This window comes from Marmota flaviventris, chromosome 7, assembly GCF_047511675.1.
Source record: "Marmota flaviventris isolate mMarFla1 chromosome 7, mMarFla1.hap1, whole genome shotgun sequence".
NCBI classification, from domain to species: domain Eukaryota; kingdom Metazoa; phylum Chordata; class Mammalia; order Rodentia; family Sciuridae; genus Marmota; species Marmota flaviventris.
Genome location: NC_092504.1, coordinates 2954663 through 2971758, shown reverse-complemented (window position 1 = coordinate 2971758; position 17096 = coordinate 2954663). Strand labels below are relative to the sequence as shown.

Here is a 17096-nt window from a genome sequence, read left to right as displayed (position 1 = left end):
CGTGCTGCTCCTGCTCTCTCCTGGCTCTGCTTGTGCCCTGCCCTACTCTGCCAGCCGGTAACATGCTGACACATGCTGGGTAGCCGCCGCCCCCAACTTTTAAAATTTTTGTAGTTGGACACAATGTCTTTATTTTATTTTTATGTGGTGCTGAGGATCAAACCCAGTGCCTTGCTGAGCCACAGCCCAGCCCCATGGCATCTTAACTTATGCCATGCTCCTGAACCAAACAGCTGCCCACTGGGGAGGTGGCTGTTTGCTCTGAGAAACCATGACAAGCATGTGTCTGTTTTGCTCACTCTACAATACAACGAAGAACACCCAAGGCAACGGCTTATAAAAACCAACACTTTAATTGTTTTTAAAGTTTTTAGAAAATTTTCAGTTGTGGATGGACACCATACCTTTATTTATTTATTTATTTTTAGATGGTGCTAAGGATCAAACCCAGGGCCTCACATGTGCGAGGCAAGCACTCTACCACTGAGCCACAACCCCAGCCCCTAACATCACTTTTAATGGATGCAAAATGCTCCAATCAAGTCTGTGCCACAACTTATTCAATCAGGCCCTTCTGCTGGACTCTGCTTCCCATTTTTATTAGTACTAAGGTGTACACACCTCAACAACTGCAAAGAGATGGGGTACTTGACTCCTGTAGCACTGAGCCACATTCTAGGATAAGGAAACTGAAGAACTTCTGAGCTCCACACCTACCCAAGTCTCGGCCTGCGCAGGTGCCACCACCTCTGCCTGCCCTCTCATTACTCTGTAAGGGCACCCCACACCCACAGCAAAAGACTACCTGCCACTTACAGAGCTGAGCCTGACCCTGCCTTCCGCTGAAGGACACTATGATGGCAACTTTCCGTCTGTCCCCCACATGACTTCTCTATTTGCTTGTTTCTGTGAACACCATCTCCCACTGACCCCTCTCCTCCTGTGGTGCTACACCACTTTCGGTTCCCTCTTTCAAATGTCTTTCCAATTTCTTTCTTCCTTCTTTTCAGAACAGACTCCTGTCACAATTTGGCTCTAACCACTCCTCCAAGATTGCTTGCCAGTGCCCTTGGTGCTGCCATCCCAGCTGAGTTCTCAGGGCACCCACAGCTGACCCCTGCCTCCCCCATGAAATGCTCCCCACCCCCGCCTCCGTGAAATGCTTTTTTAAACCTGGCTTTATTAACACCACACCTGCATGCCTCCCCACCTGGCAGTGGCTGACCCTTCCTGTCCCCCAACAGCATCTCCACACATCCCTGACCTCTGAGCTAGACTCAGTGGTCTGGGCACTGGGGCATCTCCGCCCCTCCACCTGGGCTCAGTCCACTGTGACCTCAGGCAGTCTCAGATGTTACCGACTGGATTTCTCTCAACAGCTCTAGACTCGCTTTCAAACAACACTCTCACCCCACCAGGTGCCCAGCAGGCGCTACCGCTGACCACTTCCATGCAAGGTTCTGATCTCCCAGAGCCACTGTCCCCTCTCTGTCTCACCTGTGGTAGCACCTTGCTGCCCTGAAACCTTTCTTCCACAAGTCCCAGGGACAAGCCACAAGCACACCCTGCTGGTTCTACTTGCACACTCTGAGCATAGGTACCACTGCACTAAGAGGCCTCACACGAGCCTCCTGCTCAGCTCTCATCTCCCCTTGAGTCTAATCTGGGCAAACTCAAATCACCACACTGCTCCTTTGTACCAAGCCCTCTAAAGGGTTCCCAAAGTCTACTACACTGGCCTTCCCACCAGGCCCTGCTGCCCGTCCTTCTTCCTGTGGCTGCTCCAGCAGGCCAGCCTGCTGTACCCTAACAGGCATGTTCCCACCTCAGGGCTTTGCACTGCTGTGTGCTCTGTTTAAAACACTCCCTCCCAGGCCTCTGCTAGAATCACCCCTTCCTTTCTGCACGTGTACTCAAACATCCCCTGGTAAGCTTTCCCACGTAACTTGTTCACTGATGTACCTACTGAAGGTGTCTGACCTGCAATATTGCCCAGCAAGACTTCTGAATGCAGCTGCACTTGTGCAAGCTACCCACAGGTAGTGTCAGTGTCACAGAAAGCAGAAGAGAAACCAGGGACTGACTATGCACTCAGGCCTTCTATTTCGGTCTTCCTCAAACTGTGCACACAGGTAAGAGAATGGGACAGAGCAACCAGAGCAGTGCTCGGAAAGGATCTACATATGGGCTTGGAGTCCCTCACCACTCTAACCTGTCTGCTGATCCCACCAGAAGCCAAGACTCTTACAGAAGCCAAGAGTCCTCCTCCTACTGCCCAACTGATCTTGGAATAACAGGCCCATCAAGAAATCAGAATGAGGTAAAGTTAGGAAGATAGTAACTATCCATGGAGTCAGCCTGTTTTTATCAAATGCCCAAACTATGAGCAGCTACTTGCTACTCAAGAGCACTTGCTCAGTGTGGATGAACAAAGTGACGAACACCCATCTGCTGACCCCACTCAAAACTCAGTGTGAGCAGAGTGTGGTGGTGCACACCTGTAGTCCCAGCTACTCAGAAGACTGGGTAGGAGGATTGCAAGTTCAAGGCCAGCTTCAGCAACTCAGCAAGACCCTGTCTCAAAATAAAAAATAAAAAATGCTGGGGATGGAGTTCACCTGAAGAGCAAGCCTGGGTTCAGTCCCTAGTGCCACAAAACAAAACCAGAGCCCAAATCGCAGGCCAGTGCTCTGCCAGGCAGCTATGGGACCTTCTGGTGGGATGATCCGCAGCAGTCCCTGCAGCCCTCCCCCGGTCACAAAGGTGCTGCTGCAAGGGGTACAAGGCTCACTGTGCCTGGACACCAAGGGCTGTGGGCTCCACCTGACATGGCACACCAGACCCTTCCTTTCACTGCACTTGTGCAAACAACCAGTCACACCATTTGACCGCAGGAATTCTGACTAAATGATGGATAACCACATTACTTTATAAGAGATAAAGTGGTAATCCCAAAAAGCTAAAGAACAAACAAAGGAGACAGTATTTAAAAACAAACAAACAAAAATCAGAAAAAGAAACCTAGCTTTGGTCAGACCTGTCCCAAGTCCAGCCCCAGCACTTTTAGCTGTGTGATGTTGGAAAGTCTCAACAACCCCTCTGAGCCCTGGTTTCCCCACTTATAAAGTGGGTAGTCAATCACAACCCGAGAGGGTCACTGTGGAAAGAAGTCATGCCCTGTGACAAGCACTGACGACTCTACCAGAGCATGACTCCACCACGATCTGAGGGGAAGCCGATCCCATCCAACCCCCTTCCACAAGGATCTCAGTCTACTTCACACAGGAGGAGAGCGCTGCGCAGCAGCAAGCTGGGTAGTGGTGACTGACCTGCTGCTTGGCCAACATGGGCAGGATGATGTCCGCCACCTGCCGTGACAGCCGTTTCCACTTGTCCTCGTTCTCCTTGTGGCACTGCTGCAGGACAAGGATGAACATCTCCAGCACCTGGAAGAGCGTGCGCGGTCAGCAAGCCTCACAGCTCGGCACCTTATTTTTACTTGTTCATCCCCCACCTGGTACTGGTTTAGCTGGACAAGTCCAGGATCCAAGTAGATGGGTCCTTGATTAAGGATTGAGGAAGCAGGCACATCCTTGCCTGTGACATGTGGATGTGAGGGAACCAGAAGAAAACGCAAGGGGAGACTCAGCAGGTCCCTTCAGGGTGTGTGTGTCACCTGCTGCATGGGTGACTCACAGGAGGTCTTATTTGTATGGAATTTACAAGAGTACACACTCAGAGAAAAGGAACAAAATGGAACAACAAACTTGTATCAGCCTATGGGAAAATTCAAACACGGCCTGACCCAGCTTGCTCTGCAGGCGCCCCTACTTGTCTACACATCGAATCCACTCTGGGTTCTGCACAAGGTGATCCGTGCGTGACACCCACCTCCAAGAGTCACGGAGGGCTGAGTGAGAGTCTCCACACAGAGAACAGGGTTCGTTCTGGACAGAGACACTGACTGGTGAAGGTCTGTGATAGGTGGCCCATCCCTGTCTGTGGAATGAGTTCTTCTGGGTACAGCCCTGGTGTTCGCGTACAGGAAGCTGTGACAGCAGAGCTGAGGAGCTGCAGCGGACCACCTGGGCCACCACGCCCACCAAGTTACTACCTGGTGCTCCCCACCAAATACGCAACCCCTGGGCGACACTTCAAGGCTGCTAGACAGACACAGCCACCTCAGGGACATCCCTGTAAAGCCCTCCCGACCAACCATCTCCACAGCTGCCTTCTCAGGACAGCACATACGTCACCAGAACCTAACCCCTTCATGCCAGAGTGTGCTCAGTCTCTTGTGAGGCATGCAGATGGTAAGCCCCTCTAGCGCACAGCTGCACTGCTGTGCTGGCCTAGGCCAGCTGCTTGCTCTAACGCCACCCTGCAGTGTTCTCCCTTCTTATCACAGTCATGGGACTTAGCTAAGCAGGAAGTATTTTGATATCACACACAGTGATCAACACGAGTGTCCAGGGCTGGGGCTGCAGCTCAGCAGCAGAGCGCTTGCCCAGCATATGCAAGGCTCTGGGTTTGATTCTCAGCACCACATAGAAATAAACAAATAAAATAAAGACATACTGTCCATCTACAACTACCAAAAAAAAAAAAAAGCTGATTTTTATTTGTACTTGGGCTGCCTAGAAGTGTCTTGAAATTCTTCCTCTACCTTAAAGAAGACCAAAACCAGAAAATCAGTTCAATGTAAAAGACTCTCACGGGCTCGGGTTGTGGCTCAGTGGTAGAGTGCTTGCCTAGCATGCATGAGGCGCTGGGTTCAAACCCTGGATCCACATAAAAATAACAAATAAAATAAAGGTATTGTGAAAAAAAAAAAAAAGAAAGAAAAAGATTCTTACCAGTCAAACAGCAGTATATAAAAGAAGGAAAGTCTTCAAATAATTTCAGATTTGAGATTTATATCATTTCATAGAATTCTTTCTACCATCGTGATCAAGACCGTCCTGGTAAAGACACAGCCAGCCCATCCCATCTCCATCACTGGCTTCTCCCCAGGCCCAGAGAGCCCAAAGCTGGTAGGTCAACACATGCAGGACCCCACGGCACTTCCTTTCGTGTCCCCCACTCTCCCTGCACATTCCCCTTACCTGGTGGTACTGGATGAGTCTCAACAGCATTGACACCACCACCTCCTTCTGAGTTTCAAGCTCTTTCCCAGCATCAGCTTTATTTGTTCCTCTCAACACAAAGAGGTCGTGGACTATGGGTTGCAGAGCTGGGATGGCTGTGGGCACAGAAGAGCATGCTAATAAAGCCTCCGGAGAACACTGCATTTGGTAGACAGGTCTAAACACCTCCAAAACAGTTTTGAGATATAATTAAAACCCTAGCCTGTACTTAGTTTGTGATAGGAGATGAATTAAGCCCTGGTTTCATCAGTGAGTTGTGAAATTATTATTCTACCACTGAGGGAGACCAAGGCTCTTTCTCTGAACACTGACAGTTTTGTGAAAGCTTCTGAAAAGAAAGAAAAAAAAAAAGGGGGGGGGGGTTCCTTTAATATAACATCACTTCTGACAAAAGAGAGCTTAAATTGAAAAGTCATTTGGAAGCAGTGGCGTGCACCTGTTATGTCAGCTACTCAGGAGGCTGAGGCAGGAAGATTTCAAGTGCGAAGCCAGCCTCAGTAATTCAGCAAGACCCTGTCTCAAAATAGAAAGCACTAAAGCTCAGCAGCAGAGCACCCATGGTTCAACCTCCAGTACCAAAAAAATAAAAGAGCTTTCCCAATAACCAAACTAGTAATAGCCTTGGTCTCGTGTATAATCTAGTTGATTTGCCTACAAAGATAATTAATACTTTTCCTACAGAATTGTCACAGTATCAGATGATGAGATCTTCTATGTAAACTATCTCATTAGATAAAAATTTTGTTCCCTAGTTATCTTGGGCTGAAAAAGGAACCAAACTAAATTGATTATTCTATAGGAAAAAAATAAAGTAATTTATTGTAATTGGCACACAGTACACTCTTAGTGACATGCGCACACACACACACACACACACACCCCAAAGACATGCACACATGGACACACTTACTGACTTCCTCCAGGGAAACAAGCATCCCTGTACAAAGTACAGGTTTAAGCTGCCTGCTGACTCTGATTCTCTGCCCAAAGACCCTCCAAGTCCAAGAAACTAAGAAAATATTAGTTCCCTATATCTGACATTTGAATGTTCAACTAAACCCAGTGACCCAAATGCCATGCCTTTAATAATCTGTGTTTTGCTGAGACTTGAATTGAAACCTTTGAGAGGCCATGTCCCAGCCCTTTGGATTAATGTGGAGCCTGAGAAGGCAGCCCAGATCTGCCTCTCAGCACCGCTTGTCTGCACTCTCCTGCAGATGCTGCAGGGGGAGAATACTGGATGTGGTAACAGTATTTTGCATCTAGTGGTCTGCAAGCATCCTTAAATATATCCCATCAAAGGTCAAAAACCTACAGAGGGCTGCGGGTATGACTCAGTGATAAAGCACTTGCTTGCATGTGTGAGGCAGTGGGTTCGATCCTCAGCACCACATTAAAAAAAAAAAAAAAAAAAAGTATTGTGTCCAATTACAATTTTAAAAATATGTAAAAAAATTTTGTTTTATATGGATAAACAGGAGCATTTACATTCAGACTGTTTTATGATCTTACTATTTCTCATGTTTACCCAACAAGTATATTCTGGACTCCTAAGACTCAAGAATGTACCCGCTCCTCTGTGAGCACTTGTCACCTGCACACGCATGTACACACCGCCCACAAGCGCTCAAACACAGGGCCCATGCAGCAGAGCTGGCATTCACACAGCTCCAAGTGGTGGAAGAAGACTAACACTGTCGGGCATGTCACGACACTTGAAGACAGGGAAAGGTGTGGCCTGTTACCATGTGTCACAGCCTTCCTGCCACTGGCCATGATGCCATCACAGAGTTGAATGATTTTAGGAATTCCAATGATCTGTTTTGAATGATAGCGTTCGTAAGACAGTAACACCAGGAAGAAAAAGATGTTTGGAATAATTGCCTCTGATTCCCTGGAAACAAAAACATCCATTTAGACATTTCTTAGCAAAATTAAGATACATGATCAATATAAACAATACAAAATAACTCAAGATTCAGCCTTGAGAGACAAGGCACACACTGAGCTAAACAGCCTCCGCAACCTTGTTGATCCTTCCCATGCACAGAGAGCTTGATGGCCAGGAGGGTGAAGCAGGAGCAGGTAGAGGGCACCTGGCAGCATGGATGACCTGGTTCTCCACCTGCCCCTTCACTCGTGAAGCACCTCAGACTTGAAGGAGGAAAAGTATTCTGCCCAAAACCATAGTCAAGGTATCACATCATAAGGACAAGACGTGGGGCTCCAGACCTCAGTGACTCTTGGAACACTCTCCTTCAACATTTTATTCAAAAGTCTACTTAAGAAGTGCTCCAGAAACTAAAGAGCTTTATTTTTCAGTGCTCATGCCCACAAACCTTAACAGGCATGGCAGGTGTGATACAGCCTAATGCCTGGAGCAGGAAAGCTGCAGCCACTGGAAGGAGCACGCGTCCTGACACGCAGTACAACTGCCCCAGAGATGCTGGTCTACGGTTAGAAAAGACGGGCTCCGTCAGTCAGAAATGAGCAACTGTCGCCATCAGCAAACCCTTGAAATGTGAAACGAAACCAATAGCATGTGTGACGACCAGGTGCAGAACTTCTAGCAGTCATGAGAAGGTCTGTCTTAAGTCTTAAGAGAAATGAAAACGCACTGCATGTTGCTCAGACAAAGCCCAGCAGGATGTCTAACAGCACTGCAGCCCACACAGCCAGGACAGGACTCTAAATGACAACATGCTCCTTACCTGAACTGGCCCACTTCAATGTACTCAAACTGCTTCAGGACAAATCCAATGAACACCTAAGGGCAGGAACACAAGCTTCACATCAATAACAGGATTAATATAGAAAACCATGTTATCTGTATAAATTCTGATGAGGCTGGAGCTGTGGCGCGGTGGTAGCGCACTTGCCTGGAATGTGTGAGCACCACATATAAATAAATTTTAAAAAAAAATAAAGGTCTATCAACAACTAAAAAAATTTTTTTGAACAAGTTTCCTGACAGCAGACAAACCTGTTCGTAACTACAGAACATTTCCAGGAATCCCTTCAGAGACAAGCTCACTGAACGAGCCAAACCTCACTGGGAAAACAAATGATGAATTCCAAGGCGATGCCAACTTTACCCTAAATCACATCAGAGGACTGTGTGCTCCAGTGAATGGCAAACCCAGCAAGCAAAAGGGGTTCCCTGTAATATAATGCCCCAAATCTTCCTCTTACCCGTGCTCAATGAAGTCTAGTGCCGAGCCCCAAGAGGGCAGCCCACCTGAAGAGCAGAGGTGGCGTGGGTGTCCCAGCTCTTCCGCCCTGACAGGAAGCTCCCACAGACAAGGCAGGACTCTCTGTCCTCAGAGCCCTGGACAGACACTCAGCAGCTGCTCAGGGAATCACTAAGAACTAGATTTCACAACCTTGTTCTTGTTCATGAAACTGTTCCTGTACTGAGACCTAAGTGCCGGAGCAAAGGCGCTATGTGACCAAAGCCAACAGAACAAATGGGAGTCCAGAGCTGGGGGGAGAGAAAGGCAGAACTCCACCAGGGGAGGGTGGCTGACAAAGAGCTCTACTGGCATGGGGCAGTGGCGGGAGCACAGGTGAAGCGCTAAGGCAACATCAGCGTACGTGCAGAGCATGGTGCTGAGAATCTGTAGGCTGTCCCTTCTCAGTGTTTAGGTATCAGAGGAAGATTTTAGGGTAACAGAAGAGAGTGACAAAAATCACTCTATTTTGAAAAGAGGATCCATATAGAATGACTACAGAAAAAAATCTGACAAGGCCGCAAAGTCCTCTGCCCAACAAGTCTGTGAAAAGGGGAGTTGTTCACTTCTTGTCTACTGAAGATAGCCCCCAAAGAAGCCGCAGTCCATAACTGACACATGAGAACTAAGCTTCCACCTCTGCCCAGTCAGAAATGGGAAATCAGAAGGGAAGCATCAATGGCAGTCTTAGACATGCTCCGAGCAGAACACACCAAAGTGGTGCCCTGGCTTCCCTCCTCCCTGCCCTTTCGACACCTGCCGCCATCCCTACCTCCCCGGTCCCCACTTCTCCCCACACATCCTCAGTGTCAGAGGAAACTAAGTGAGGAAATGAATGAAGCTCCCCAAAGGGAATGTCTGGTGGGCCAATTTTCTCCAGGTAGCTTTCATCAAAGAAGAAGCATAAAAGCTATGCTCCAGCCTGACTCCTCTCATTAGAAACTAGCCTGGCCCAATTAGGCGTGTCCTCGCTTCTCCCAGGAGCAGATCCATAAGGTGAATGGAGCAGAGAACAAGATCTAAAGATACCTATGTCTAAAAGGAAATGGTGAACTATGATAATTCTACCTCAAAACATTTCCTGCCTCGCATAGGCAAGCAGGGCCCTACAACAACAAATCGTGATGACCTAAAGGTAATTAAACCTTAATGAAGGCACTGGCACGAGCCTTGCTTGGAAAGAGTCTGGATCATGCATCACCAAGGAACACAACTAGCCTGAGATTCATGCCCACAGAGCAGCTGCAGGCCACACAGCCCCCTTGGAGGATCCAGGCACAGGTCTCAGCTATTAGCCTGGGCAGATTATGTTCCTTTCTAAGGGGACAAGCCAACTTTTTATATTGCTTAAAACTGCAGATGATAATTGATAATTTACTTTTAAAAAGCCTCTGAAGGGCTGAGGTTGTGGCTCAGTGGTGGTACAGCAAGTGTGTGGCACCAGTTTCAATTCTCAGCACCACATAAAAATAAATAAAATAAAGGTATTATGTCCATCTACAACTAAAAAACTACACCTGCATTTAAAAAGAAAAGTCTCTGGATTTTGCAAAACTGCTCACCAAAACAATGAATTTTCATTATATCTTGTAACTGAAATTCAGGGCTATTTTGGACAGAAGGAGAGAAGGCAAATGGATGGGGAAACCTCTGGCAGATTTTTAAAGGCTAATCCTACTAGAGCTCAATGTAGACTTGGGGCAGTTGGGGCTTGTTCCCATTCTTGCTTGGCCTACCAGGGCCCAGGCCTTCTGCCTCTGGATCCATGAAATAGTCAGGAGGCAGCAACTAGTGTTGGGGGTGGAATCAAACCTCACTTTTCCCTAAGATAGATAGATGCTAGCATCTTTCTAGGGTAACCTTTATTCAGGTAGATCTGTATAGAGGACAAGAGACAAAAGCCACAAACCTGATCCGAATCCAGAAGACAATAATTGACCCGGAGCTGAACCAGCTGTGCCAACAAATCCAAAACCTGCCTCTGTAATTGCACAGATGTCGTTGTGGTGTATTGCTTCAAAGCTTTAATAACAAGAGGCTCGAAGAGACGAATGTGGTTGTGAATGGCATTCTGTAAGAAAAGAAAATCCAGTGAGCTTCAGCCAGAACCTCTGGACGGTGAACCTGGGTGTTGTTTCTAGCACCAGAGCACCCTGTGTTCACGGGAGGGGTCCACGGCCTGTCACCAGCTATGGCACCATTTACCTTATCTGCTCGGTTCTTCGTGACGCTTGTGAGGTTTGTCTTCAATTGAGTGGACACTTTCTGGAGTACATCAAACCATCTGCCAAATGGGAGAAGAGGGAAGCAAGGAATGCACTTCACTAAAAACCAGTTTCAACTGGGCAAAATGCCAACATGTCATAGTGTGGAGAACCAAGTGGCCACTCCATGCAGCAACAGCAAGGGTTGCAGAGAGTGAGACTCAAGTCAGAGTCACAGCTGCCCGGCAGCCACGAGGTGCCACCTGAAGGCCTTCTGCTCCAGGAAACCCACACTCAGCCCAAACTCCAGGAGGACCTGAGAGAAGTGACCAGTGATTTAGAAGACAACACTTGACCTTCTTGGGAGGAATCTTTATAATATTTACACTGATTATATTATTTTCTTTTAAAGAAATATATCTGAAATTGAGACAGTAACAGTACCAGCCGCGGTGGTACACTGTAATCCCAGCTACTCAGAGGGCTGAGGCAGGAGGACCCCTTGAGCCTAGGAGGCCAGGACCAGCCTCAGCAATGCAGCAACCCTCCATCTCAAAAACAAAACAACAGCAACACGTGCACCTGGCCACATATTCACTCACTTACTTACATCCCACATGATTACATAAAGCACTTAAATAGAGTATTTTAGTCATGACTGTGTGATCACTACATTTATCAAATAAAAATTAAGGATTCTATTTTTGGTACTATTCAAGAGTAGCAACTCAAATACTGGCTGATAATTATGGTAACTTAAGAAATACCCGGGGCTGAGGATGTAGCTCTGTGGCAGAATGCATGCCTAGCATGTACAAGGGCCTGGGTCCAATCTGTAGCACAGCTTAAAAAAAAAGAAATACCTTCTGTATTCTAGGCATTGAAAAGACAAGGGTAAATTTAAGTGAAATAAGATTTTCAACCAGAAAGCTTACATTATGGTTTCAATATGAGGTGTCCCCCAAAAGCTCACATGTGAGATAATGCAAAAAGTTTAGAGGTGAAATGATCAGGTTATAAGAGTCTTAACCTAATCGGTGCATTAATCCCCTGATATGTACTGACTGTAGGCAGGTTCTGTGTGGCCGAAGGAGGCGGGTCACTTTTGGGGCTTTTATTTTGTCCAAGGTGAGGAGAGGTCCCTCTCTGCTTCATGGTAGTGATGTCCTGAGCTGTGTTCCTCTACCAGGATGTTCTGCCTCACGTCAGGCCCCAAAGAATGGAGTCAGCCATCTATGCACTGAGACCTCTGAAACTGGGAGCCCCCAAACGAACTTTTCCTCCTTTAAAATTGTTCTCAACAGGTCTTTTGGTCACAGCAACAAAAAAAGCTAAAACAGTTTATAAAACACAAAAGTAACATATTTGAAACTTTTCTATGACCATTAAACACCTCTGAGTACCAACACCACTGAGCCATGCTAAATGGTCTCTCACTCAAACTGGCAAAGTGCTACCACACACATCACACTCGTGCAAAGGAAAACATCACATAACTTATGAGTCTAGAAAACAGAACGAGCTTTCTTGAGTGAAGACAAGGTATGTCCCAATCTGGTCTGAGCACCACTGGAATGCTGAGCTGGTGCTTCCCAGACACCTGCTCAGGCTCCTGCTTCCCAGCCTTGGGCTAGGCCAGGCGCTGCTTTGCAGAGAAAGATGACTCATCTGTGCATCGACATACTTTCTAGACTTTTTGGAACACAGTGAACAGTGAGGAGACACTGGCTTACTTACTTTTATTTTTAAATGCCTATTCAAAAGTATTCATTGCTTATCTTTTGTGTTTCTACCAGTGACAGATTCCCACCAGGACTTACCCCGAGGTGTCATGCTCCTGCTCTGCCTGCACCATGTTCCTCAGGCTGGCGTCTGCCAAGGCCTGTGTGAAGTGGGTGTAGGGAGCCATGAAGCAGTAATGATACAAGCCTGGCCTCATGCTGGAGGAGCCAAGACGCTGTGCTCGGCCTTGAGATTTGCTGGGGTTAGAGGAGAAGCCATCAAATTGGGAAGCTAGGTTTGTTCCAAAGAGAGTCTTCAGCAGCTGGAGTGAAAAAAACGAAGCATTGACACTTGACACAATCCAGAATGAGCAACACGTTAAAACTCTTCCTCGCAAGCAGCAAATCCAACAAAAACTCTGAAATTCAGTACCTTGGGAGACCACCGCCGAGCAGTGCTGCTGGCACCTAAGCATTGGGAATTCCCTGTGCTCCAAGACTGGGCATTCTGAACAGAAACCCACAGGGACAAGGGCAAGCGTAAGACAGCAAGGGATCCAGCACAGCTCAAAGTCCTCCATTCCCCACAGTGACTCACATCTTCCTAAGGAGGGAGGAGGATGCCCTCCTGGCCCACCATAAGCAAGCAAAAGAGTGACAGCTCAGACCACCCAGCCCTTCCTGCTGATCATGCCACCTGCACCAGCTTCTAAGGAAGAAGTAGTATTTGGTCACAGGGCCTGAAGGGCCACTGAGAAAGACAGGAAATGACACTCTCACCTGCTGAACACAAACAGTCGCCATTGTGGGTTCTCGGCTAAAGCAGGACTTCAGGTATCCAAGGATCTCTTCCACACACTGGAAAGAGCAGGTAAAGAATAAGTGACTTGCAGACAGAAACCAAAGACACACACAGCTGCCATTTAAATTGTGTCAACACAAGAGGAAAATCAGTGGGAAGTTTTCAGTTTATCACCTTGAACAGTCAAAAGTCCTGAAATCTAAGTAGAAACATGAAAATCAATCTTTCACACACGTATATATCCATCCATTCATCTGTGTTCAATGAACAGACATGGAGTATCTGCTGTCCACTTTGCATCCAGGGTTGGAATTCAGAAGAGTGCAAAGGAGTTGAAGCCCTAAATCTGCAGAGCGCCTGGATGTATTTGGCTGAATATAGCACCTTGGAGCACACTGCTACGTGATTTACTACAAATAAGATCTCAAAGTATCTCATGGCAATTGGCCAAAATAACTAAAATGACTGATTATATATACTTTTTTTTTTTTTTTAAAGAAGGAACGGAGTGTTGTCATCTTTCTCACAAGCTACTCTACCATCAAAAACGAGGCCTAAGGTACTAATCCTCCTGAAGAATCAAGAGGGCGGAGGAGAATGACTCTAAGAACACCATGGATCCAGACTTGCAGTTCCAAAAAATAGCATGCTTCCTGGCTGCCCAATCAGCCTCGAGCCACAATTCCTGTCAGCTGCTATCAATCAGCACCAAGCAGGCGGGAGTGCCTCTCTGCATTTATGAGACAGAACTTTCTGTATTAAGAAGCAACAGAGTGGGCTGGGGTTGTAGCTCAGCAGTAGAGCACTCATCTAGTACCTGTGAGGCACTGGGTTTGATCCTCAGCACCACATAAAAATAAATAAATAAAATAAAGATATATATATATATATATTTTTTTTTTTTTAAAGAAGGAACAGAGTGCTGCTAGTATCTAATACACAAGTCAGGTATTTTCAGAAACTCTGATATGCTCATGTTCAAGGTTATACTTTCCAGGATTGAACCTGTTATATGCCCCTTTTAAATTTTCCTGCCTCATAGTGGATCTCATAAACACTAACAGAAAGAATTACAACCAGAGGCTTTTGGGTTGCAATTTGTCCTCAAGGACCTTCTTAGCAAATATGTATGGAATGATTAGTGGGCATAAGAAACTGAAGCAGGCACTGCAAACAGTGAAAATGGGTGCTGTTTCCGGCCTGGGAATTCCAGAGTGACAGGAACCAGCACCCTGTTGCAGACATTAACATCTAATGTAATACAGAGAGATATCCCCTTTCTGGCCAGAACAGGGTGAGAGGAAGTAGACTCATATTCCTACCTGAGACAAACAAGTTTGAAAAACAAAGTCCAGATCAAAGATTTAGAGCTGCAGTTTTCAAGACACGGACATCAGGCCGTGAGGGGCAGCAATGCTGAGACGAGGGGCAAACAAGGTGAGCCTGCAATTGCCCCAGATCAATGCCTTGAGAATTCCCAGGTCATCCACGAGGAAGATGGACAAAGCCAAGCCCAGAAAATCAAGACAAGGCAAAACCCAGAGTCCAAGGACACCCAAGTCCCCTATGACCCACAAGACAGAGTACTAGGAAGAGAGCAATACAGACAGATTCTGGAGGTCTGGGAGAGGTACCAAAGAATCCAGCGCTCAGCAGGGGAGCTCAGGGGCTGGAGGGCGACAGGAAGGACTCCAGCACTCGGTGCCTGTTTGTGAAGATACTACCCAAGTGCAGGTCCGAGAAAGAATCATCAGGAGTAGAGACAGTGTCAGGGCTCACAAAGGACCAGGAATGGTCACTCTTTTCACCTGCCTGATGGTAAAACCCATCCTTTATGGAGCACTCAGGAAGTCCTAGCCTCTCCTGGTAGAGGGGAATAATCAGTGCACAGATTAAGCACAGCTCCAAAACATCTGACCAATCCAGTTTGCACTGGATTGGAAACAGAGACAACCGTTTCCATGCTATGTAACTGAATCCCAGAACAAACCTCACAGGACTTATGGAAAAACAAAAAGACCCCACGCCAACAGTAAAATTCACAATATCGGGCAACTAGTCAAAGATCAGCAGGCGTGCAAAGGGCAGGAAAGGCCAGTCTATAATGGAAAGTACTCAATCAACCAAAACCAACCTATAACAAACAAGATTTGAGAATTAGCAAAGCACATTAAACTATTGCAACTATATTCAAAATGTTTAGTAGTCAAAAGAGAAATAGGGAGACACAAGTCAAACTTCTAGAGATAAAAAATCCACAAAGTTAACGATGAAACATACACTTAACAGGATTTAAAGCAAATTAAACATCATAGAAGAAAAGCTAGAAGAAATCAAAGGTACAATACTGAAAGGAGCATCAGTAAGCTAGGGACAACTTTAAGCAACCAGATGTGCAGGTAATTAGAATGTCATGGGGGGAGGGTAGTGGTCCAAAAACAATATTGGAAGAAATAATAGCCCCCAATTTTGCAAACTTAGAAAACTATAAAACCCAAATCCAAGAAGCTCAACAAACCCAGCCACAAAAAAACACAAGTTGTGCTGTTTCTTACATCAAGGCACATGACAATCAAACGCTTGGAAGTAGTATAGATTTTAAAGACAGTAAACAAGACATAGAGCAATATGGAGTTACATGAGAAAACGGGCATTATATATAATGCAAAGCACCCACCACACATTAAATTTCAATCATGTATAAAGAGGAGGACAGAATAAACAAGGTCAAGATGAAAGAAAAATAAAAGTTACTTGTCAATGACATGGAATTACTATTACTTTTTTCATTCCCAGTGTTGGTATTTAGAAAAACAAAAAGAAACAACCCTGTGTTTACTCTAAAATCTCTCTTTGCCTTCTAATAACAAGCCAAGTTCACAGAAATCTGAAGCCTCACTCAGGGGTCTGCCACCCTGAGCGCCGCCTGCCCTCAGGCAGTCAGCGCAGGCCCAGGCACACACAGCGGAAGCTCCAGCTGCCTCTCCCTCAGCAGTCACAACCTAGGCTGCCATTGCATATCTCAAGCTGACCAGGTGCCTCAAGAGTATGGTATCTTTGCAACTAACCCAGGATTATAGTGCAGCAGGAATGGATTTCAAACCCTGACCAGATCACACGTCAGTGAAAAGGAAACCTCACAACAGTGAGGCCCATCGCCAAGAACCACCTTCAGAGGCTCCTTCCCCACCTACCTCACTAGAAAGCCTAGGGAGGGAAACTGTAGCCTTACAGAATGGACCTCCTAGGAGAAGCTGTAACTGGAGATAATAGAGGCTTCTGTGGAACAGCAAGGAAGATAAATGTACAAAAACAGGAAAGTAGAGGTGAGCAAAACTACCTTCATATGAAAGACACGGGGAGGAGGAAAAGATGCTGAATTCTCCAGTTCTTCTTGTCCCAAACACAATGATTTTCAGAACAGAAGTTTCTATATACACCTTTACCACACATGCAGAATAGTAGCCCTGACTTTAGGAATATAAAGATCAACTCATGTCGCTCTTAATTAAAATGTGAACTGATAATTATTTACCTTTGAATCTTGGGATAATGCAGCATTTCATGAATTCACTATGACGTTTCTATGGACGATTGCTACATACAAAGAAGCAGATCCAGAGAAGTTCAAAAACTACAGACTCTGGGTCCATGACTCAAGTATTCACCACAGAACCCCTATAACTTTCCCACATGCTTAAGCATTTTCATTATAAATTGGTGGTATGGAGGGAGGGGGATTATTGCACTTGAAACCAAAGAACATGAACACTGGGCACATAGTGAAGGCCTGAGATCCCAGCGATTTGGGGGGCTAAAGCAGAAGGATCCCAATTTCAAGGACAACCTCAGCAACTTAGTGAGACCCATTCTCAAAATAAAAATGAAAAGGGCTGGGGATGTGGTCAAGGGTTAAGTGCCCCTGGGTTCAATCCCCAGAATGAAAATGAGAACAAACAAACAAAACAAAACCAACCCAAAGAACACGTGTC

The 17096-nt window shown here is 46.3% G+C and overlaps 1 protein-coding gene across 1 annotated transcript in view; it reads right to left on the bottom strand.

Moving 5' to 3' along the window:
• Htt (huntingtin) overlaps positions 1-17096 on the bottom strand; it is a 140567-nt gene that overhangs the window by 49283 nt on the left and 74188 nt on the right. The window contains exons 30-37 of the mRNA XM_027939971.3: positions 13083-13160; positions 12402-12625; positions 10583-10661; positions 10287-10448; positions 7859-7914; positions 6893-7041; positions 5106-5242; positions 3330-3446 (exon numbers count right to left, since the gene is read on the bottom strand). Of these exons, the coding sequence (XP_027795772.3) occupies positions 3330-3446; positions 5106-5242; positions 6893-7041; positions 7859-7914; positions 10287-10448; positions 10583-10661; positions 12402-12625; positions 13083-13160 (1002 nt within the window). The remainder of the gene's footprint in view (positions 1-3329; positions 3447-5105; positions 5243-6892; positions 7042-7858; positions 7915-10286; positions 10449-10582; positions 10662-12401; positions 12626-13082; positions 13161-17096) is intronic.